Source organism: Tetrao urogallus (assembly GCF_951394365.1).
Source record: "Tetrao urogallus genome assembly, chromosome: 5".
Lineage (NCBI taxonomy): Eukaryota > Metazoa > Chordata > Aves > Galliformes > Phasianidae > Tetrao > Tetrao urogallus.
This window is the reverse complement of record NC_136818.1, coordinates 13,522,965-13,546,963: the sequence shown is the minus strand read 5'-3', so window position 1 is coordinate 13,546,963 and position 23,999 is coordinate 13,522,965. Positions and strand designations below refer to the sequence as shown.

Sequence of the window (23,999 nt, the reverse complement as noted above, 5' to 3'; positions counted from 1 at the left end):
ATAACAGCATGAAGCTGTGTAAAGGCAGGTACAGGCTGAGTATGAGGAGAAGGTGCCTCACCAGAAAGGAAGTTGGGTGCTGGAACAGGCTTACCGGGGCACTGGTCATAACATCAACTGTTGGAGTTCAAGTAGTATTTGAACAGTGCTCTCAGACAACAGTTTGAGTTTTGGTAATCCTGTGATGAGGCAGGAGATGGGCTCAATCCTTGTGAATCTCTTCCAACTCACGATTTTCTATGATTTGAAGTGAGAGAACAGTAATTTACTTGCAAGATTCTTATTTTGAAACCAGTTTACTCAAGATCTGTAAATCCGTAGTTGACACATGCCACTGTGAGTTGAGGATGCCACTAGGGGCTGCTGCTGTCCTGAGGTTATTGCTCTCTAATGTTTTCTGGGGGCACTTAAACATGTTCTTGCTGCATGCTTGGACTATTTTACAAAGCAATTTTTCTCAGTGATCACTTTTAGGATAATAATACTTTTGAAGAGCAAAATAATATATTAACTTATTTAATCTGTTGTGCCTATTGAATGATTGGGAAACTCATTATATTGTACTAACTTTTTTTTTTTCTCTCTGTGACTCGTATCATAGAAGTGGAAATTTAATTGAATGTTCGTATGGTAGAATCAAACTGTGCTAGAAGTATGTATGCAGTTGAGTCCTGAGCTAGCCTCATGGGCCTGGGTACAGGGTCAGTTCCTTCTCTGCAAAGAAGGAGAGCACTGCCTAGAGTTTTTGGATTACTCTGTGCAGTGATGAGGAAGCTTCTAAGTGTGCAGCTGTTGCTGGTAATGGTATGAGTGTTGCAGATTACCTGGATGGAATTGTGGTGACGTTGTTTCCACCGTGGTGAAGCATTAGAACTTCTGGAGCCTACTTAATCAGAGATTGTTGAGGAGCAGAGGGGGAGACTGCTCCCATGAATGCTGTGCAGGTGTGTCGCTACACAGAGGTGTCTATCTGAGACAACGGGGCAAGTGGCCTACTTACGAGAGAGTGCTAGTGAAGATGACATGTACAGTACACCTGTGGGTGATATTGAAAAGATGAATGGTTCTCTTACATTCTCTGTTTTATTTCACAACGTTGTTAAATATAACATGCTTTGTGTGCTGTTATCTAGGCTTCTTTTTCAATCTACATAATGGGAATGTGTTTCTACCATAAATTCAAGCTTAATTGGGTATAAGTTATTTTCCAGGTTTAGTTTACTTTTGTTAAGCTTTTCATTTATTTTCTTTCTTTGAGAATGATAGAAAATAGCTTTTGCAGACTGCACAACAACAACAACAAAAAAATTAAAAAAATAAATGAAAGCTTTGCTTATGAATTTTTTTCCCTCCAAAACAGCCCCCTTCCGCGTTTGAAATACTGCTTCTAGTAGCTGCTGCAGATTTGCTCTATGTAGATGCAGCAGGACAAATACATTCCTACATGTGTGAAAAAATGCAGACCATGTTCTTGTTCTTCTCAGAGGTTATGGTGTATATATACTTTAACTGGGCCAAGGAAACTACTTAATAAATCTCCAAATAATGCCAATGTAAACAGGTTATTTTTGAATGGAAAATATGTCCGGGATTCCAGGACAAGGAGAATGCTGTGTGCATTGAATTCTACTACTTGTGTGCACTTGTTTTTTCTTTCTTTTTTTAATTTGGAGTTACCATGAAGCTTTTGTGGGTGGAGACATGCTTACTTCTTTACCATCACTCCCACCAATTTAATCTGGGAGGGAAGTAAGTGACAAAGAATGAAAGGAAGTTGTAGTGGATCCAAAAACTGATCCTTGAAAGAAGCATTCAAATTGTTTGAGTTTACTTATTATCTGTTGCAATATGTCTGATGTGTTCGCTGTTCCTATCAAATCTGCAGTTTAGTTAAAGCATAAGTCCACGATGTATGCTATGTTTTACTTTTCACATTGGCATTGTACTCATATCCCTTTATTCAAGTTTTTGTTAGTAGCTTTGGATTTCTTTTATTTGTGCAAGGCTTACAACTTAATACAACATATAACTTTGTTATAAAGAAAGAGTCAACTATAAAAAATAAAATCAGTTACAAATATAGAGAACGGCTGGCCATGCACTGTTGTGAACAGTTTACCAACTGAGGCACAAATTACACTTGACTGCTTGAGCATAAATTGATTGCGAATCCCTGCAACAACAGTGTAGTCTTCTGATGTGAATTCTGTAGCAGTTCCCAAAACAGAGGTAGGAGAACTCCAAGTGGAATTGAAGTCCAGATGAAATCCAGTTGAAAAAGTCAACAGCTGTGGGACTGACAATCCAGAAAGAGCAGTTACTAGCAACTACTGAAATAGAAAATGTACTGCGTTGTTGTCATAAAAACACTTTGCCACAGTATACTCTGCTGTGGTAAGTCCTATTGTGGGAACAGAAAGTAACCAAAGAACGAGTATGTCATAGATTTTGAATTAGAATATAACTGAGTGTTTTTATGTGATTTGAAGATAACACTTTATTGCATTGCTGGAAGCTGTGCCTCCAAAAACATCCTACAGTGCAGAAGATTGTGTGCCCTTGTTCTTGTTGATTTAACTGCCACCAAGCTTGCTTTGGAGGACTAACTTTTTTGTTGGGTTGACAAGAACCCATTGATTCTCTTAATTCATTCTTTACCTCCCATTTCTGAGGGTACATGATGAGCTGTTCTCATGCTCCTGACATTTCTAGAATAGAATCGCAGAATGGCCTGAGTTGGAAGGGATCTCAAGAATCATGAATCTCCAACCCCCCTGCCATAGGCAGGGCCACCAACCTCCCCATTTAATACCAGACCAGGCTGCCCAGGGCCCCAGGCTGCTCTGGGCGATTTTGTGAACTGAACAGACAATTTTGTGAATGTGTTCTTGTGTTATCAATACAAATCACCGTTAGTGATGAAGTTGGCTGCAAGCCTGCATCAATTCAGGTACTTGGCTGTATTTTGTATTTAATTCTGTAGTGAATGCGAAAGTTCTAGCTGACCTGCACTATCTGTCCCTCTTGCCTTGCTGCTGAGAATCTCTGCAGATTTTAATTGTTCACATTTTGCTGCTATTTACTTTGGAAGATAAAATATTTACAGAATGATTATGAAACTTTTGTTCATTTAAAAATATTCCTGGTCAGTATGACCGGAGCTGAAAAGGACACATTGATCCTGTGACTTCAATAAATACATAGATTCCGTATATTGTTTCTCAGTAGCCTGTTAAATCATGCGTGTCGGTGCACATATGAATACATAAATAGCAAAGGTTTATCTAGCTTAGTCTCTGGCCTACAGAAATGGCCATAAACCAAAGCTGAGGGAAGAGGGAGAGCACAGTCAATGTAGGTGACACTGACTGCTAATTGGGTTATTATCAGCTAGATAACAACTTGGGTCAGATGCCAGGTCAGCATAACCTGGGCAAAACCAATCTCATCTGTGGCAGGACCATGTATCAGCAGCCAGCCATGACTCAATCTAGGAAAGCAAGTAACACATCTATTTTAAATTTATTGTAAATGCTGAAGCAGGAGTGTTTTATGGTGAAAGATTGAAACTTCTGCTCAATCAGACAAAGGTTTTTTTATCAGAGATGCCAAAGTAATACTTGATTTTCTTTACTCCCTGTGAAGAGAAGTTATGATTGCAGAAAGAGAAGTGTTTACATAAACTGATAAAAAACTTGAGAATTCAGCAGAAAACAGCCACGTGTTCCTGAACATTCTTCCATAAAAGTCTCGCCGTGCCTGGCAGAGCCCTATTCACCTTCGCTATGAGGGGGATCATACTAGCACTAGTGCTCACCCTTGTGGGTAAGCTTATGCATCCCTTCTTCATTCTTCTTCCCTGGTATTTCCTTGAGTTCACTGACAACAACTGGGTTTAGACCAGATATAACTCATGTGGTTTTTCTATCTCTTTTTGTAGGCAGCCAGAAGTTAGACATTGGTAAGTACATTTTTACCTATCAATTTGGTGACTTTGTTATATGTCTATTCATTAGAATATGCTTACAGCTTTTGTATAAATGGCTGTTATTCCCCACAGACCCAGGATTCAGCAGCAGGAAGAGTTACCTGTACAGCTATGAAGGTTTTATGTTGAATGGGCTTCAAGAAAGAAGTTTGGGCAAAGCTGGTGTGCGCTTGAGCAGCAAGCTAGAGATCAGTGGGCTATCAGAGAATGCTTACCTCCTCAAGGTACTGACCACATCCTGTTCCAAACATACCAACCAGTACTGAATCTAAGTCATGTTCATTTACTTTTGTTTTGCTCACCTGTGTTCTAAGAAGGCCTATGGGAACAGAATTGGTAACTTAGCACTGTAGGTTTCAGGAAGGTTTGCAAACTGAAGTTTCAAAATTGAGGAGTGATTTACCATCCAATTGCTTACGTGTGCTTGTTGTGAAAATTATTTGTAGCAGGGGCTTCTCATATGCAAAGTAAAGGTATCAGTACCAGGGATTCTGTTACAAAATGTTTATTTCTAACTTAAGGCACTTAAGCTTCCTCTGATTTTAAGATTTTATTCAATTTTCAACAAATTTTTCCAAGTCCTGTGGGGAGAAAGGGCTTGGGTATGTAAAATGCAGCTACACAGATGTAAGGTCATGCAGGTAATTAATGAGCATAGATTGTGTTTACACACTTGGGAAAAAATGTGGAAGGCATCAAAAAGGATATTTCTCAGGGGTTTTAGAAGAGCTGTAGAACTTCTATCATTAACGATGGTAAGGTATTAAAATTATGAGTTAGGGATTGTACTTCTCACTGTTGTCTTCATCTTGAAATTGTTGTGTTAAGTGCCCCAAACTGTGCTCTGTGAGACACACCTCAACTTGCAGTAACTTCAACAGAGTCAGTAAAATTGCTTCTGATTTCCCCCGTGTTTCTGTACATAGAAGGAAACAAGCAAACGAATGAAGAAGTGTTGGTTTAATCAATTCACAACAATGGATCAAATATGGTAGCTTGTTTAGTCAAAACAATAAGCATTTTGAGAGGGGAAGAATTAAAATGAAACATTCTAAGAATATTTTGGGAGGAGTTAGAATTTAATTTTAATTTTTAAATGTTAAATTTAGTCTAAAGCAGATCGTGGCACACCTATTGTAGTTTAAGGCTGAAGTAAAATGGAGGGAATTTCATTTGATTTATTTGAAATGCTATTATATTACTTTCTGAATGATATTTTCCCCCACGTAGTTAATGTGACTAAACTGCTCACAATCTTCCCAAGAGTTAACAAGGACAACTGCTTCTCTACCACAAAAGAGCAATATTGAGCCCCATGACTCGTACTGATTTTACAAAGTAAGCAACAGATAGAAGAATCAAAGAATCAACTCCTACATGGATATCTAAGCCTAAATTTGGAAGGAAGGAGTAGACAACTAGTGATTAGGTCAATTTCTTCCAATCTGTTCACACTTGTAGTACCAAAGTAATTTTATTGACATCAATATCTATTTTTAATTTCCTCTCAGGTCCGTTCTCCACAAGTGGAGGAATACAATGGGGTCTGGCCCAGGGATCCATTCACTCGATCTTCCAAAATCACCCAAGCGGTCTCATCGTGTTTCAGCCGGCCCTTCAAATTTGAATACAGCAGTGGACGGGTTGGAAGCATTTATGCCCCAGAAGACTGCCCAGATCTGTGCGTTAACATAGTGAGAGGAATACTGAACATGTTGCAGATAACCATTAAAAAATCACAGAACGTCTATGAATTACAAGAGGTTTGTGTTTCCCATTTCATTTCTAAAACAACTTTGCTGGAAGAATGCGTTCTAGGTGCTCTTCATTCATGTTTCTCTTTATTTGAATCTCCTTTCAAGCATACATATTGAAAAACTGTTGTTTTTCGTTCATATAGAAAATACATGTGAATGTGTTGAAGGAATTACTTTTACTGGAATTCTTTAAAGACATTTCTTAAATTGCTTTGTTTAAAATGCAATGCCTTCATCAAAAAGGAGCCATTAGCTATGAACGTGTTTGTTATATAGCTTCTCTGCTGCAGCAACATGATCAATTTTATTTGTTCATTTTTTATATTAATTGGTTGATTACTTTTTCTGAGTTCCTTGACTGAACTTAAAATATGTCTATTTCATGTGTTTGTGTCATTTTTTAGTTGAGTAGGATTAATTGTGAGCAATGGGTAACAGCTTTCAAAACATAGTTCAGTGAATCCTTATCCAATTTGTCTTCAGCCAAAACATGGCTCAGTGTATCCTTACCCTCCTACTGATTCTTCAAAGATTGCTCTTCTTTGGGGAAATCCTGATACAATTCTCAGGTCTCTTTCCTTCTCCTGATCCTTTCAGGCTGGAATTGGAGGTGTTTGCCACACAAGGTACGTCATCCAGGAAGACAGAAAGAATAGCCGAGTATCTGTTACCAAAACTGTGGACTCGAATAATTGCCAGGAAAAGGTGCAAAAAAGTGTTGGGATGGCTTACATCTATCCCTGCCCCGTGGACATGATGGTATGTGAGACATGGGAAGACCTTCCTCACACCAAGCAGATGGAAAAGATGAGTAACATGAGCCATCTGCTCCATTCACTCTGTGGTCTCTCTGTGCTTCTCTAGAAGGAAAGGCTCACCAAAGGGACTGCTGCTTTCTCCTACAAGCTGAAGCAGTCAGACAGCGGCACGCTGATCACAGAGGTTGCATCTCAGCAGGTGTATCAGATCTCCCCATTCAGTGAGCCCACTGGGGTGGCTGTCATGGAAGCAAGGTAGGTGGGATGCAGGGCTGCTTCTCTAAGTGAGAATAATTGCAAGTTCTGTGGTCCCTTTCACCCCCGGTTGAAATGAGAAGACACATAAGCCCAGCAGCAGTTGGGTAAAGCTGTAAGTACACATGCTTTACGACACCTTTTTATTCCTCTCTGTCCCTTGACAGACAGCAGCTCACCTTGCTGGAGGTGAGAAGTGAGCGGGGCAGTGCCCCAGACATCCCCATGCAGAGCTATGGCAGCCTTCGCTACCACTTCCCAGCTGTACTGCCACAGATGCCACTTCAGCTGATCAAGACAAAAAACCCTGAGCAACGGGTATGGAATTTTTAGGTCTTTGAATCACTCTCCTAATTGAAAATTAAGAGCGACCAAATATGATCAGAAATATCAAGGGGTTTAATTACACGTCCCTTCTCTCTCTTGTGTTGTACAGATAGTAGAAACACTGCAGCACATAGTCCTGAATAACCAACAAGATTTCCATGACGATGTTGCATACAGATTCTTAGAGCTGGTCCAGCTTTGCCGGATAGCAAGTGTTGACACTCTTGAGTCTGTCTGGAGACAAGTTTCGGATAAACCTCGTTACAGGTATTTCATTGTGTGACCTGCTAAGAAATTTTTCATTTCTGGAGACCTGAGAGCTAGACTTCTTTTTCTAATATGCTTGCAGGCGATGGCTCCTGAGTGCAGTTTCTGTGAGTGGCACCACCGAAGCACTAAAATTCCTGAAGACCAGAATTCGCAATGACGACCTCAACTACATTCAGACCCTTCTAACTGTTTCTTTGACTCTCCATTTGATGAAAGCTGATGAACACACACTTCCACTAGCAGCAGTGAGTAAATCCACATGAATCTTTCCAATTTGATAACAAAAAGAATGTTAATTGAGGGCAACTTTTGATTGTAAAGTTCACCAACGTGGGTTCTCCCATCACGTATACCAATTTTGCACAAATGCTGATGCATGATTTTTTTTCTTATTTTGACATTTTTGAGAAGATAATGCATCTTCATTTTGCTATAGTGATAGAAGAGCCCTTCTCTCTTAACATAGAGAAATAGTACCATTTTAGTATGCTGGGCTAATGTGTCTTGCCTTCTACAGGCAAATCTTTCTTTGTTTGCATGGTGAATAGAATAGCATAATCATTTATACTGAAAAGGATTTTTTCCCGTCTCTAGTCAGTATTCCTCTTCATAAGCAGGAAGCAAAATATATTAACTGACAGTGCTTTGTTAATGTAACTGAGACACACTGTTCTAAAGATGTTCTATTTATTGATTGATGTTCACCGTTAGTCCATAAACTAATATTTGTTTTTATTTATGTTGAAACCAGTGCGGAACTAAGGTCCTAAGTGAAGCTTGCTAATGGAATGTCTATAAGCTGACTTAATTTGTTTTGATGCGAACAACAATCATTCTGAAATTACTCCCCCTAGATAAGCTGCGATGATTTTCCTTCTCTGAAACCTATGCCAAGCATTGTCTTAAATGCTCATTTTAATTTTATTTATTTATTTTCCTTTTCTTTTTTTCTCCCCACAGGATTTAATGACCAGCTCTCGAATTCAGAAAAATCCTATGCTTCAGCAAGTGGCCTGCTTGGGATATAGTTCTGTAGTCAACAGATACTGTTCTCAGACCTCAGCATGTCCTAAAGAAGCTCTTCAGGTGGGTTGTTCCCAATAGCTTGTTAATGTACACTACTTTGGCTTAACTCTTTTTGGAGCTGGTAAGAAAATGTCAACTGGACATTTTTTTATTAACTATCAATCAATTAGACAAATACACATTTCATTGGCCACCGTCAGAACAAAGGCAATAAATCATTTTACTAAATTAGACAATAATTTCATCACTGAAAATGCAGCTTTCACATCTTTTTTTTCTTTTTTTTTTTTCCCCTACAGTCATCACTGGGTGCTTTTATTAGAACCATTTACTTTATTGTGATAGGCTTTTTACTGGATATGGGGAATGCTATGGACAATGTATATATATACATTAGGTGGAAAAGGTTGAACTGTGCTTTGTTGTCCATAGCCCATCCATGACCTTGCAGATGAAGCAATCAGCAGGGGCCGTGAAGACAAAATGAAATTAGCTCTGAAGTGCATTGGCAACATGGGAGAACCAGCCAGCTTAAAGCGTATCCTGAAGTTCCTTCCAATGTTTTCGTCCAGTGCTTCTGATATCCCAATCCACATTCAGATAGATGCCATCATGGCCTTGAGAAAGATAGCTTGGAAGGATCCCAAAACAGTAAGTAGCATCTATCAGGAATTTCTTTACTTAAGGAACTGAAGAAAGAAAATGTATACTCTGAGGGTAATTAATTCAATAGCATCAAATCTGTGGTTTCATTATGTTTGCTTATTTTTAAGAACAACAGAATACAAGCGTACACTTCAGCTAATGTTTTCTGGTAATACATAATAAATATTGTGCAGTAGGACATTTCCAGGATATAAACACTGTTTCTGAAGTCAACCGATATAACTAATTAAGTCTGATGTTTGTTATGTATGGTAGAAATTTAGCCACCTAGAAGTGGATAATTTAATCTTCCTCAAGAATCAGGAGGAGAGAGAGAGACCTTCTGTTGGCTTCTCAGGCAAAACACTGCCATAGGGCTGTTTCTGTCAGACCTTTCTCTGAAGTTGAGTGAGTCACCATTGACCTTCCATTAACTTGCATGGCCAGTGTAGGAAAGGCTTTGGCCTTTCAGATGGCATAGATAGCTAGAGGTGTTATATGATACAGACTCCAGTCAGACAGTCTTTGGTAATTCCCAACAATGTGCTTCCTCTCCTCAGGTGCAGGGCTATCTCATTCAGATCCTTGCAGACCAATCGCTTCCCCCTGAGGTGCGAATGATGGCTTGTGCTGTTATCTTTGAGACAAGGCCTGCCCTTGCTTTGATCACGACGATAGCTAACGTGGCAATGAAGGAAAGCAATTTGCAAGTGGCCAGTTTTGTATATTCCCACATGAAGTCTTTGTCAAAGAGCAGATTGCCATTTATGTACAACATGTAAGTAGAGACAAGGATAAAGTGTGCTGTTTTCTGCATATGCCATCAAACTGAATTCATTTTCTTATTCTGATAGAGTGTAGCTTCTTTCTGGATATATTACCTTTCTTTGTTTAGATCTTCAGCTTGCAACATTGCCCTTAAGCTGCTAGCTCCCAAACTGGACAGGCTGAGCTATCGGTACAGCAAGGTCATTCGAGCAGGCAGTTACTTTGGTGAGTAAAGCATTTCAGTGACTTCAGAAATCCCTTCGTAAGGGTTCCCAAGTCCTTTGGAGGAATGCAAATTGTCAGTGCCTGTGTGGTTTGTGTCTAGAAAAGTTTTTCCCCTTAGAACTGCTCCTCTCTGCAAAAAGAGATTCTGTAAGATGCTTGCTAAGATTGGTTTCCGAAATGTTTAGTTTATTTCTTATTGAAAAATTAATCTATTTCTTCTTACAACTATGGTAGAAGCTTTCTCCTTTTGCTACAGAAATACATACTTAGCATACTTAAGGTCAGTTTAATGGTCTCTCTTGTTCTATCGTTTTCTGGTTTAATTTCCCTGCTGCTCCAGCCTCCTGTCATTCTGTAAAAGATTCTGCATTTGGATAAGAAATTGAACTAAGTGTGGCAGTTAAATATTTAAAAGAACAGGAATAAGTATTTATTAATTTGAGCCTAAACAATTAAAAGTTATGCAGTGATGTATCTTAGAGTCAGTAACTGAAAAAGCTGCAGAAACACAGTCTTGAATGATGAGTAAAATGGTTAGAAAAATGGTCTTTTGTTTGCTTCCACCCCAGATAACTATAGAGTTGGTGCTGCTGGAGAAATCTTTGTTATGAACAGTCCAGGAACTATGTTCCCATCAGCAATAATTTCCAAATTGATGGCAAATTCTGCAGGTTCAGTGGCTGATCTGATAGAGGTAAATATTTACTTAAATTAGTAATAAAGCAAATAGAACAATTTTCATATCAAAATTTGTCTCCTAAGTTTCCACTCTGTAAGTATGTTTCAGACTATTCCTTCTCACACTGTTTTTGTAGGTTGGCATCCGAGCGGAAGGCCTCACAGATGTCATAATGAAAAGAAACATCCCGTTTGCTGAATATCCCACATACAAGAAGATAAAGGAGCTTGGAAAAGCTGTAGGTGTTTTTAGTAGTATAATGCATGTGTTACATGAGGGGATATTTAGAGATGCTTATCGTGAAAGATAAGCTCATCTCAGAGGGTATATTACCCACCAGCAGTCAGTTTGAGTATGTCTGCAGAAGAGGGATCTGCAGTGAGACTACAGGAGATATTCCTCCTGTAATGTCTGTGATATCTTCTGCAAGTCTCGCTGCAGCCCCACTTCCTTCCCACCTCAGATATGACTGCAGAAGGAGCAGTGAGATGAGGGGAAAGTAGATGTCACAGTACAAAGATCTCCCATGCCTGGCAGGTTTTCTCCTTCCTCCATTTTCCCACCGTAGTTTATAAGAAGTTCTCCTCATCTCCAAGAGAAACTATGATTTGGTGCAGTGCTTTCAAACTGAGTTTAACAGTACAAATGGCCTTGCTCCTCTGTATTAAAGTTCCTTCACTCTAAATAAGTGAACAGTGGATAGGGAACATCACAGTGATAGGGAGGACGTCTAAACTTGCAACACTACACTGTTAACAGAATACCAAGGAAATATGAGGGGCAAAAGAAGGCTGGGTTGGTCAGTAATAGTTGTCACTGCCTTGCTAAACTGCCATTTGTAAAGCATTGCATTAAGGAACTTCACTTGTTTCCTGATCTGTTCCCTAGCTGCTGGGATGGAAAGAGCTGCCAACAGAAACCCCCTTGATATCAGCCTACTTGAAAATACTTGGACAAGAAGTGGCCTTCGTCAACATCAACAAGGAAGTCTTGCAACAGGCCATGAAGGTATCAGGGCCCCCTACTTCTCTTTGCAAGGCTTGACACCACTGTCCTTTCATTCCCTCACCCCTTGGACCTCTGTCCCCTGGCAGACTGTAGTGGAACCTGCTGATCGAAACACGGCAATGAAGAGAATCACCAGCCAGATCCGCAACGGCATCGCAGGGCAGTGGACGCAGCCAGTGTGGATGGGAGAGCTGCGATACGTGGTTCCCAGCTGCCTCGGCCTGCCGCTGGAGTACGGGTCCTACACCACTGCCCTGGCACGAGCTGCAGTCAGCGGTGGGTTGGGAAGCATGAGGGCTGCTGCGCTAACAGGTGGGAGGGACAGGCTAAGAGAGGCTGGGGAAAGATGTAGGAAAACAACCAACCAAACAAAAAGACGTGATTTTTGTAGCGTCTTAAAACACAGGAGGAGAGGTAGTGAAGGTCTTGAAAAAGAAGCTGGACACACACGAAAGCGGTGAGAGTTGTCACTGTGCTGGGGGGTCAGGCTGCCGCTCCAGGGAAAGCGACAGGTTGGAGGGATGGCCTGGCAGGACGGTGCTGAATCGTGGCTAAGGGACAACGTAACCCCGTGCGTGCGCAGGCTGGCTATTGCCCAGGCGGCGGCAGCTTTGCAGAAAAGGGCCGGGGAGGACAAGCTGACGGTGAATCGGCAGCGTGCCCTTGTGGTAGTGGACGCCAACTGCATCCTTGGCTGCCAAAGTTGAAGCAGGGCGAGCTCCGAAAGGCTTTTTCTCCTTAGCACGTTTGAGGCTGCGCCAGAAGTTCTGTGCCCAGTTCTGGGTCCTCAGTGCAAAGCCCGGCAGCAGCACAGAAACGGTTGGAGGCCGAAGCACCTGAACGCAGAGCAAGTTTTCCGTATATTTTTTTCTTTTTCAGATTTGAAAAAAAGACCTTTTATCTCAAATACCTTTCCTGTATGAAGAGAAAATATTACCTCTTCCTGAAAACTGCATCTTGCTTACACTTACATTTTAAAATGCTGTTCTGTCTTTTGCAGTTGATGGAAAGATGACTCCACCTTTAACTGGAGACTTTAGACTTTCTCAGTTGCTTGAATCCACCATGCAGATTCGGTCTGACTTAAACCCCAGGTATGGCAGATTTCTTATGCCTTAATTATAGATGGAAGTTTTTTGTTTCTTTTTTTTTTTTTTTTTTTTTTTAATATGACAGAGAACTCAACGTAAAAACGAACACCTTTCTTACATACAACCACATCACTCTATTTCACTCTATTTCAGTTTATACGTGCATACAGTTGCAACGATGGGTGTCAACACAGAATACTTTCAACATGCTGTTGAAATTCAAGGCGAGGTCCAGACAAGAATGCCAATGAAGTTTGATGCCAAGATAGATGTGAAATTGAAAAATATTAAGATTGAAACAAACCCATGCCGTGAGGAAACTGAGATAGTGGTTGGAAGGTATGATGGCATTACTTCAGGATAATTTGTGTTGTGGAAATCTTATGAAGTTCATGATTCACTGACATTTTATGGAGGTTTCTAGACAAGCAATGTGTAAATAACATTCAGAATAAAGGGCAAAAAAAAATAAGGGAGTTGAAAGTCAGAAGATGCCTCAAATATTTAGGAGCTTAATTTTTATTTTAATTTACTTATTATTTTACTAATTCTTATTTTTAAAATATTTTTATTCCATTTATTTTTTATTTTTTATGTCTCATTTTGAAAATTTATTTAAATTTACCCATGCTTTGAAAACTGACTGTGATGTTCCTCGTGACATCTTAATTGTTTTAAACAATATTTATGCTAACAGTTGCATATAGAGTTCCCACGTTCAAGGAACATACTTCTGTCATAACACTTGACAGAGGCAGGACAATAATTTGTTTAATCCAAATACATGGGTTTCTATGTATATTTTCACAGACATAAAGCTTTTGCTGTATCAAGGAACATAGGAGAACTAGGTGCTGAAAAGAGGACCTCAATTCTTCCGGGAGATGCTCCATTAAAAATTATGGAAGAACCTTTCCAAACATCACAGAGGGCTTCCGGGGAACATTTAACAATGGTAACCTATTCCTTTTTGCTTGCACAATTACACTTACCCCTCATGTGCTACCTATACCTGCAGTTTTACTCTTGCCTATGATATGCTCCCAGTGGCATTCACATGCTCCTCTCCACTACAGCAAGAGCCTGACAGCATGCCAAGGAAACAGCCCCATGGTTCTCAAGAAGATCTTCACCATGGCACAGGAAAAAGAACACATAAACGAGATATTTGCCTCAAAATGCATCGTCTTGGCTGCCAGCTCTGCTTTTCCAGAAGGTCGAGAGATGCCAGTTTCATAAAGAATACATATTTGCACAGATTAATTGGAGAACATGAAGCTAAAATAGTTTTGATGCCAGGTACAATACCGAGCATGAGCCTTTTCTTATTAGGTTTGTTAGTGCCCCTTGAAGCGGTATAACTTTTTGATCTGTGCAATTTGTGTGCAGTTCCTACAGATGCTGATATTGACAAAATTCAGCTGGAGATTCAGGCAGGATCTAGAGCAGCTTCCAAAATAATTAATGAGGTAAACTCAGAGTCTGAGGAAGAGGATGAATCATCTCCATATGAGGACATTCAAGCTAAACTGAAGAGGATTCTAGGCATTGAAAATGTGTTCAAGGTAAGAGACTTGGAGCCTGCAAGCGGAGGATATTTTCCAGTAAATAAAGCCATAAAGGATTTGAAGGCTAGGGTGGAAAACTGGCATGGGAAATCCAGGATGGGGTTGCTTCGAAAGGTGCCAGTGCTGTCAGCCCATGTCACATCTGGACAGAGTGACCTGAGAGGTGCATCCAGCTGGGGTTGGTCTTCCTTGCTGGGGCAGATTTTGGAGAGGAAGAGTGAGCTTCCATGGTGGGGCAGGAAAGGCTGTGGTGAGTAGCTTGTCTGACACCCACAGATTTTTCACATTGTACATACAGAAACAGATGTTTCTCCCCTCTTATAATTTCCTATGAATTATTTTGCAGGTTGCAAACAAAACACGGCACCCGAAAAGTCGGCCATCTAAGAAAGGAAACGCTATGCTAGCAGAGCTTGGGACAGAGCCCACTGCAAAAACTTCCTCCAGCTCATCTTCTGCCTCCTCAACTGCCACCTCTTCTTCCTCATCTTCTGCCTCCTCCCCTAATCGTAAAAAGCCTATGGATGAAGAGGAGAATGATCAAGTAAAGCAAGCTAGAAACAAAGATGCAAGCAGCAGCAGCAGTAGCAGCAGCAGCAAGAGCAGTGACAGCAGTAGCAGCAGCAGCAGCAGCAGTAGCAGCAGCAGTAGCAGCAGCAAGAGCAGTGACAGCAGTAGCAGCAGCAGCAGCAGCAGTAGCAGCAGCAAGAGCAGCAGCAGCAGCAGCAAGAGCAGCAGCAGCAGCAGCAGTAGTAGGAGCAGTAGGAGCAGTAACAGCAGCAGCAAGACAAGGAGTCGCCATAGCCATCAATCAGGGCGTCTAAGTGACAGCAGCAGCAGCAGGTCAGTGAGTCACCACAGCCATGAGCACCACTCAGGACATCTGGAAGATCACAGCAGTAGCAGCAGCAGCAGCAGCAGCAGCAGCATGCATTCCAAAATATGGGTAACTAATATTTCTTAGTAAATTGAAAGATGCTGATAGTATTTGTGAATTGAATTCCTCATGGCAGCTGGCTTTGTATCAAGTTATTAATTGACACAGTAAATATTAGCAACATAAAGTTTTAACATCTATTCTGCAAACACAGCTGCAGTGTCAATAAGCTACAGCTCAGCTGTCCCTGAGAGCATCTCAAAAGTTTCTACAAGTTTGCTGAAACTATTGTTGTAGGCAGGGAAGCATGTTTCACCAATGTATTGCTTTCTGTCTAATTGCTTATTTATATCTTTATTTTACAGTAGGAACATTAATGCTTTATATAAACTATTTCAACCATTTTGACTACTGCATTATGTGCTTATAACTAAGCGTACAGAACTATGCATGAATGATAGTTACTAAAATTCTGACTTAGTTCCCAGTGCTCAGAATTGAATACAATTGCAGCATTTCTTTTCTTCCAAGGCTTTTCATCTCCTTGTTATTATTTTCAAAGGGGCGTCATGAGATTTATCAGTATCGCTTTAGATCAGCACACAGACAAGAGGTGAGTTTTTCATTCTTAGTTAATTGAGTTTGGAATCTGTTACGAGCTAAATTAAAACCTTGAAGTCCACTTGTTGTCTTTGCTGAGGGAAACTGCAGTACTGATAACACCAAATCAGCTGTGGTAATTCTTCTGAGACTCATCTCAGTAATAAGCTCCATAGCAAAGGATATTCTGCAGCACTGCCTAGTGCAGTTTCTTCAAGTGTGATTTTAAATTACCTTCATGGTCATGATGTGTTTTCTTCCTGCAGTTCCCCAAAAGAAAACTCCCAGGTGACAGAGTTACCAGCAGATACTCCTCTACCAGATCCAGCCATGACACATCCCGAGCTGCTTCCTGGGTTAGTTGCATCATTTCTAGTGACTTTTGACAGCTTGGAAGAGTGGCAGAGTGGCTGTGCATTTGCAGCAATTGTGCAGCTAGGGCAATGGGAACAGAGAAACACTAAATTGTCAAGTTTTGAATATCAGTCAAGAGTGAGACACACATTGTAGATCCCCTACATGCTTTTCATGGTTCAGTCATTTAATGGTGAGCATGGTGTAGTTCAGTAAATGGCACAAATTCTCAAATACAGTGATGAGATCCTTCTGTGCTTGCAGGGGCACACTCATGCTAAGGCATATGCATGAGAATATGTGCAGTATATACGCTGCTATATATTTGTAGTTTCGTTTTTTTATTTGCTAGATCTTGCATTTAAAATGCTCTTTTGTAATGTTGTTCTTTGCAAACTCTGTCTCCCTTCTTCTTAGCCTAAGTTTCTGGGTGACATCAAAACCCCAGTGTTGGCTGCTTTTCTCCATGGCATTAGTAACAATAAGAAGACAGGAGGCCTCCAGCTTGTTGTATACGCTGATACAGACTCTGTCAGGCCGCGGATGCAGGTATTTGTGACAAACCTCACAGATTCAAGCAAGTGGAAGCTCTGTGCAGATGCTTCGGTCCTCAATGCTCACAAGGCAGTGGTAAGGCTCAAAAATTGTCGCATGCAACTGCATACATAGCAATAAAATAATGTTCCATGTTTTTAAAAATGGACCACTTTTCGCTCCATTGTAGGCTTACCTGAAATGGGGCCGGAATTGCCGGGACTACAGGGTTTCTACTGAGCTGGTAACTGGACGGTTTGCTGGGCACCCTGCTGCACAAGTGAAGCTGGAGTGGCCCAAGGTTCCTTCGAGTGTCAGATCGATGGTTGAATGGTGAGGTTTTAACCTTTAGTGGCATTTGTTTATGATACAGGTCAAATGTGAAAAATCACTATCCACCCATGAGGTTCTGGGGAATAAAGTACTAGCTATTTTTGAATTCTGTGAGCTGAGTATTGCCCTTGGACGCAAAACCTGAATGGGAGATATCACCATCCTGTGTACAGTAATACCTTCTGCTGGTCATACTGAAAACCAGGGAACAGGTTCTTTCTCTGAACACTGATCAGTAAAGCAGGGAGTGGTTATGGGGATGTGGCCAGCGATCCTGAAGAACCTGTATGCCACTTCTGCACAAATTTGAGGCTGCCTGGTTTGGATGAGGCCTCTTTTTGCCTCTCTGTTTCACCAGATCTTTCCTTTTTAAAGGTTTTACAAGTTTGTCCCCGGGGCTGCATTTATGCTGGGTTTCTCTGAGAGAATGGGCAAGAATCCTTCTCGACAAGCCAGGATGGTCGTGGCTCTAACTTCTCCGAGGACGTGTGATATTGTTGTCAAGCTGCCTGATGTAAATATGAAATGCTGTCATCGCTCTCCTGTTTTCCTCATAGAAAAGTGAGATTGTTGGTGTTGTTTAATTATACAGGGCCAGTTCTTAGAAGGAAAAGCTAAGTAAAGTAAGCATCAGTTTGGGTGTAAATGATGAAAGCAGCTCTTACGAGTGTTCCATCTTTTTATATTTCATCAAAGAATATTCATACAGTGGTTTCATTCTTGCAAAAAGAGTATGGTGGGTATTCTTGAAGAGATGCATTTCCACCTGTGGGAGCTCCCTAAGTGTTCACATAAACACATTTGAAAAGAAAGTAATATATTCTGTCATAAATACTAACTGAATTATGACCCATACCATGAAAGAAAATTGCAAGCAGAAGCAAAATCTCGTGCACAGTGAGTCAGATGAACACAGTTCATGATTTCACATTAATTCTTTGTCAACCGAGGCAGAAGAGATTGAAATTTATTTCCATATAGGAGAAAAGGTTATCTGAGCTGTTTGTTGTGAATACTTGGTACAACTACACTTTTACAGTGCTTCCAAATTCTTTGGTACAACTACACTTTTACAGTGCTTCCAAATTCTTTTTCAGATGACCCTCTATCAAGAAGCCATGAGGCTTCCTCTATCGCTTCCTGTGGGTCCGAGGATCCCAGCTTCAGAGCTGCAGCCTCCAATCTGGAATGTCTTTGCTGAAGCCCCCTCTGCAGTGCTCGAGAATTTGAAAGGTCAGAGTTGGATCAGGTTCAGAAGCAGGATGTCCTCAGTTTCTGGAATTAATTTGAACATCTTCTGAATTTTAGTTTTTTTTCTGGGATTGTCTCCAGTCTATTAGGAAATGGAATGCAATAGTGCAGGGATGGTTCATCTGAGAGAGAATATTGTGCATATATAGAGAAAGCATTTCAGGGAAATCAAGACTGACAATTATCTGAAGTGGTAACATAAACTTTCTGGCAATTATTTTGTTAGACAGAGGACTGTGTTTTTCATGCATTTTTTTAGAAGTTATGGGTGGCTGGTGGCAAAAAGTCCCTATAGCCTATACAAAAGTATCATATAGAGAAAAAAGCAAAACAAAACAACCATGAAATAACATAGCACTAAAAATACAACATGTCCTCTAACGGCTTTACTTAACAAAAAAGCAAATATTTACTGGCATTTTATTTAACCAGCTCGCTGCTCAGTTTCGCACAACAAGATCACAACATTTAATGAAGTCAAGTTCAACTACTCGATGCCAGCAAGCTGCTATCACATCTTGGCTCAGGATTGCAGCTCTGACCTTAAGTTCCTGGTGATGATGAAAAGTGCTGAAGAAGCTACAAACCTTAAAGCCATCAACATCAAGATTGGCAGTCAGTAAGTAACTTCTGTCAGCTGCCATCGCGTGACGGACTGTGTTGTCCACATTGAGTGGGAGAGGAGCTTGGATCTAAGCTTTCCTCAGCTTTGTTCAGCAGCCCATGGGTTTTCAGCGTTTTCCTTATTTACTTGCTGTGCACACTGAACATGATGCCTATGATGTTGTTATCTTGCATTTAGGTGACAGGAATGCACCGATGTAATTTAAACAGTTGGAATGTGCTTATGTTGTGCCAGTGATATTTAGTGAGCAAGAAAATCACTTGGTCAGTGTATGTGTATAAATGTGATACAAGCAGGATAAAAACTCTCTTCTTTTAACAGTGAAATTGACATGCATCCTGTGAACGGACAGGTGAAACTGCTGGTGGACGGGGCCGAGAGCCCCACAGCCAACATTTCCCTCATATCTGCTGGTAAGTGGCACAGCATTGCCTTGTTTTCATTTTCATGTGTATGTTAGGAAAAAGAGGAGTAGACAAAAGAATTGTATCAAAGATCTTCTACAAGTTTGTATTCTGTAAGTATTTATACCCTTTGCTGTCAGGTTGTTAGTTAAGAATTTGCATGTTACTCGCTTGCACGTGAATCTTTACAAAGATCAATTAGAGCATGAAACACTCGAGGTGGCCAAGCAAAGTAAAGCGTAACTACTGTTTCGTATATTGCTGTGTCTCCCACCAGAACTCCAAATTGGAGAAGTGTATCAGTTATGGAATAAAACCTTGCTTGATAAAACCTTCACCACCCTTGTAGAATACAAGATGTTCTCACTTTGCTTCATAAGTATACTTCTGGTTAGCATTCTGAAGTCTGCACGGAGAACTGTGCATGTACAGGAAAACTAGGCTTCTTTCTTATTTCCAAACAGGGATATTTTTTCTGTAAAAGGACACAGGAGGACATTGTTTCATTCTCTGCTACACAGCTGGAGGAATGCACACTGCAGATGCTTCCTGACTGTATCTGTGGTACAGGATTCAGGATAAATCTTGCTGAAATTGGGTTAGCATCTGCCAGTGCAGCGCTCTGCCCTAATTATTATGTACTTAGTGAGCAGTAATTGTGCTAAAAATGTCCCCAATGACAATTGTGTTATTTTTGTATTTTCTTACTCCAATGCAGTGCAGTCAGAGTTTTGAATAGCTGCACAACTACACAGGTACTATAAGCAGCTCTGTAAGCCTTTCTAGGAATAAATATGATATGCTATTAACCCCAAGGAAAACAAGAAAACCTATGATAATTATAATTATTTTCCAACTTTTTACAAACACTTGTTATTCATGTGTGCACTCTTCTTTATTTTTTTAAAGTCTATTCTTCTTGAGAACTAGTGAGGAATTTAAAGCAAAAGAGGCAAAAGAGCATTTTTAAAAAATATGATAACTATTTTTTCCTCTATTAAAAGAGACAGTTTGGGTCTGTTTGAAGTGTTTTTTTCTTTTTAAAATTATTATTTATATTCTTTTTTTCTTCTAGGTGCTTCTCTGTGGATTCACAATGAAAAGCAAGGGCTTGTACTTGTTGCCCCAGCCTTTGGTATCGATAAATTGTACTTCGATGGACAAACATTCTCGGTATAGTTTCCTCTTCATAAATCTAGATGACTTATTTCTGCAGGATCTCCTTAAATCTTTATGTATGAATGCAATACTGTGCAGTAGCAAAGCTAAATCTGTCCAGGCCCTGCCCCCTCTCCCCCCGCCAGAAAAAAGAACGTAAAAGAAGATAATGCAGCCAGTGCTGCAGAGTCCTTCTCTGTGTTTCTTAATAGGACATCCAAGAATACTTCACCAATACTGATTTATTCTTGCAGCAAGTGTGTGCTGGAAAGTGGGCCTGTGAACATACATAGTTTGAGTCAGCAGTGTATCTGCAAGAAGAAAGAGTTTTCAGCTTCTATCCATGTTTGAAAGGCTGTACTAGAAAAATGGGAAACAGAAATGTAAGAAAACCAGTATTATCGTACTGCATCTATCACCTACTGGAAAACATCAATCACACAGAAGCTTCAGAATAATAGTCAAAACTAATAATTACTTAATAAGCTAGCCAGGCACAGCAGGTTTTAAAGGCTGCAACGGAGCTAAGTGCACTGCAGCATCATGGGAGTTTGGCATCTGACTGTGAGGGATGTGTGAGTTCTTAGCAAAGAAGGAAAGCATTTATATGTTTGTGTGTTGCCATGCTGGAACTAGATGATCTTTGAGGTCCCTTCCAACCCAAGCTGCTCTATGATATGTTATGATACTGAAAGGTACATACATAGCAAAAATCTGTTCCACACTGTTGTTATGTTTGTTTGTTTTAAATTTGAAATGTTTTTTACTATTCTTTTCTTGAAGATTCAAGTTGCATTATGGATGGCAGGGAAAACATGTGGAATCTGTGGAAAATATGATGCAGAATGTGAACAGGAGTATCGGATGCCCAATGGATATCTAGCAAAAGATGCTGTGAGCTTTGGTCATTCTTGGATCTTGGAAGAAGCGCCCTGTAAAGGAAGTATGAAAACTATGATTAATTTAATTTAGTATTGTTTAGAAAATGTTAAATCTGTAAATACATTGGGAAAAACATTTGTGAAGGTCTCACTCTTCAGTTATATTAAATATAACCAATATTTTTCAGCTTAGAAAGGAATAAGAAATTAGAAGTTAGTCAAATCCAAAATAAACCCAATCGGTTGAAATGAATCAAGCTGAAATGAAACCACTGTTTTGAAGTGAAAACTGAGAAGAAGAAGAAGGTTAAATAAAAAAAGTAAGAAAATAAATTCACTTAGAATATTTTGGTGTAAGCAAATATAACTTTCCAGCCAACATTTGATCCACCAAAAAAGCAGATGGGGATTAGTAATTACTATGGCTCACCACCTGAGTTTCGAACCAAGTGCAACCTGTCGAACATTTGAGCACACGAGTAGCTCCAGTGACTTAATTACATAGTTGAAATGAAGGAAAAAATAAAAGGGCTGTATTTTAAGTGTTTCAGTAGATTAGGATCTTACAGTGTGCTCCATTCCCTCAGCTGAGGTTATGGTACAACAGCATCCCATGGAGGAGGGAGGAGAACAAGCACATTGCCTTTGTGAACCTGATGGGAAGGACTTACTTGTTACCTGGAGATGACTTTCACATGTCCATTTGTATATCAACTGTCATTCTTCTATGTGTCTTCATAAAGAATACCTGGCATCATGCTTGCTTTAGATGTATATGCAGTTCATAGGCGTGCACACAACAAAATTCATTCTATTGCTAGTTGCAACACTCTGTGTTTCCCTCCAGCATATGGTGAAAATGACTGACATGCTGAGATTAAGGCTTAGACGTGGTTCATTTAGCTACTCACACACTTGTAACTTGTCCTGGGAATCCAAAATGGGACCAGTATTACCAGCTGGCAGCAGTGATATTTGCTCTCTCTGCAGCAGTTTTGAGTCTGAATGATGGTGGTAATGGTGTAATTCTTCAGTTATTGTTTTTATTTGTTTGGAAACACCCCTCTCCTCTTTCTACTGATGAATACTCAAAGCCTTTGTATATCGTTTGGTGGCTATTCAGTGAGCCAGTTTACTTTGCAAAATGTTTATTGGAATGTATTCCAGACTGTTTTTACACGTTAATCTAGAAATTAAGCCAGTTACAGTTGAAATTAACTTTCGGTAACTCCATATCTAATTAGCTGATTTGAAAAGCTTATCAGTCAGTGATGCAGTGCTGCTTTGCTTATGATCAACATTCAGTCTTTATAGAAGCAATTTGCTTGCAGGTTGGCAGATGGGTCAGTCTGGGGAGATTTGAAAATTTTGCACGTAAGAACATAAACTACCATCAGTGATTCTGTTACAGCTTGTAAACTGCACCGCTCATTCGTGAAGCTTGAGAAGACGGTTCAGCTTGCGGGTGTTGATTCCAAGTGCTACTCTACAGAGCCTGTGCTGCGCTGTATGAAGGGATGCTCAGCTACCAAGACAACTCCAGTCACTGTTGGTTTCCACTGCCTCCCAGCTGGTAAGCCCGCAGAAATTGTAATTTTGTAATTGTAATTGTTGTAATTTTACTGCTCGTCATGGCAGTGGCATTTAAAATCTAAACTGATCTCCTCTTCATGATCTTTGAATCTAACACTGTAAGGAGAGGGTAAGAGCACAGTTAACATGTGACTCGGCTGTATTGCAGCGTGTGATAATTCAGGATCGTGTTCCACACCTTGAAACAGTGATCCTCATCCTGTATGTTTTCACTTATCACTGCCTTTGGGCATAATCCTGTTTTCCTGAGCTGATTTAGGCCATAGAAGGGCAGGTGTGAACAGGATTCCTGCCCGCAGGTGTGGCGATACCGAACATATCCCTTCTACAACTATATTGTAGAGATATTGCATATCAAAGAGATTAGATTAGATTAGATAGGTATAGATCATATTGATTATATGTTTGTGTGTGTTTTCAAAGTGTGTTTTCCTTTAAGACCACAATTTCTTTTTCTAAATGTATTCTTAATAAAATTCTACATGGAAGAACTGGTTTCCAATGTAGAAATGACTTATTAAGTAAGTGATTTTCCTGGAACATCTCAGCTTGACTTAGCCGAGTATAAATATGGATGACAGCAAGGAGAAGCCAAGCCTGGTTTAATTAATGATGAGTGCATGGCAAATGCCATACCTTGCAAAACTGCTTCTAAAGCACGCTGCTTGCTTTCCGTTTCTTGTTAATCATCAGATTCAGCTACGAGCCTGGCTGACAAACAGATGAAGTTCGACCAGAAGTCAGAGGACATGCAGGATACTGTTGATGCACACACAGCATGTTCATGTGAGAATGAAGAATGCAGTACATGAAGCTGTACATTGCAGCACTGGAGAATACAGAAACATTTTAGTTTTTATTGTGTTATGTAAGAAGACTCATCTCAAGAAGCAATGGAAACGTTAAATTAAATGCTTAAAGATGTGTGGAATTTTCACAAGTAATTTAAAGTATTAAACTTTATTATTGTAGAAACTATTCTAATTGCCTATAACTATTTGATTTCATAATAAATACATGCATG

General features: G+C 40.1%; 1 protein-coding gene across 1 annotated transcript; it reads left to right on the top strand.

Moving 5' to 3' along the window:
• Positions 1–2,918: 2,918 nt before the first annotated feature.
• LOC306946464 (vitellogenin-2) lies at positions 2,919–23,787 on the top strand (the record flags this gene model as incomplete). Its single annotated transcript, XM_079535497.1, has 36 exons — positions 2,919–2,950; positions 3,749–3,825; positions 3,941–3,961; positions 4,061–4,212; positions 5,500–5,751; positions 6,343–6,504; positions 6,610–6,758; positions 6,926–7,076; positions 7,195–7,352; positions 7,435–7,600; positions 8,316–8,441; positions 8,814–9,032; positions 9,587–9,804; positions 9,922–10,019; positions 10,589–10,713; positions 10,835–10,936; positions 11,587–11,706; positions 11,793–11,982; positions 12,707–12,800; positions 12,951–13,136; positions 13,608–13,752; positions 13,874–14,096; positions 14,187–14,362; positions 14,712–15,311; positions 15,805–15,855; positions 16,109–16,198; positions 16,614–16,826; positions 16,921–17,063; positions 17,439–17,577; positions 18,161–18,296; positions 18,747–18,933; positions 19,261–19,352; positions 20,419–20,516; positions 21,285–21,444; positions 22,794–22,955; positions 23,669–23,787. 36 exons carry the CDS (start codon positions 2,919–2,921, stop codon positions 23,785–23,787), a joined length of 5,532 nt encoding a protein of 1,843 aa, XP_079391623.1.
• Between the last annotated feature and the right edge of the window lie 212 nt (positions 23,788–23,999).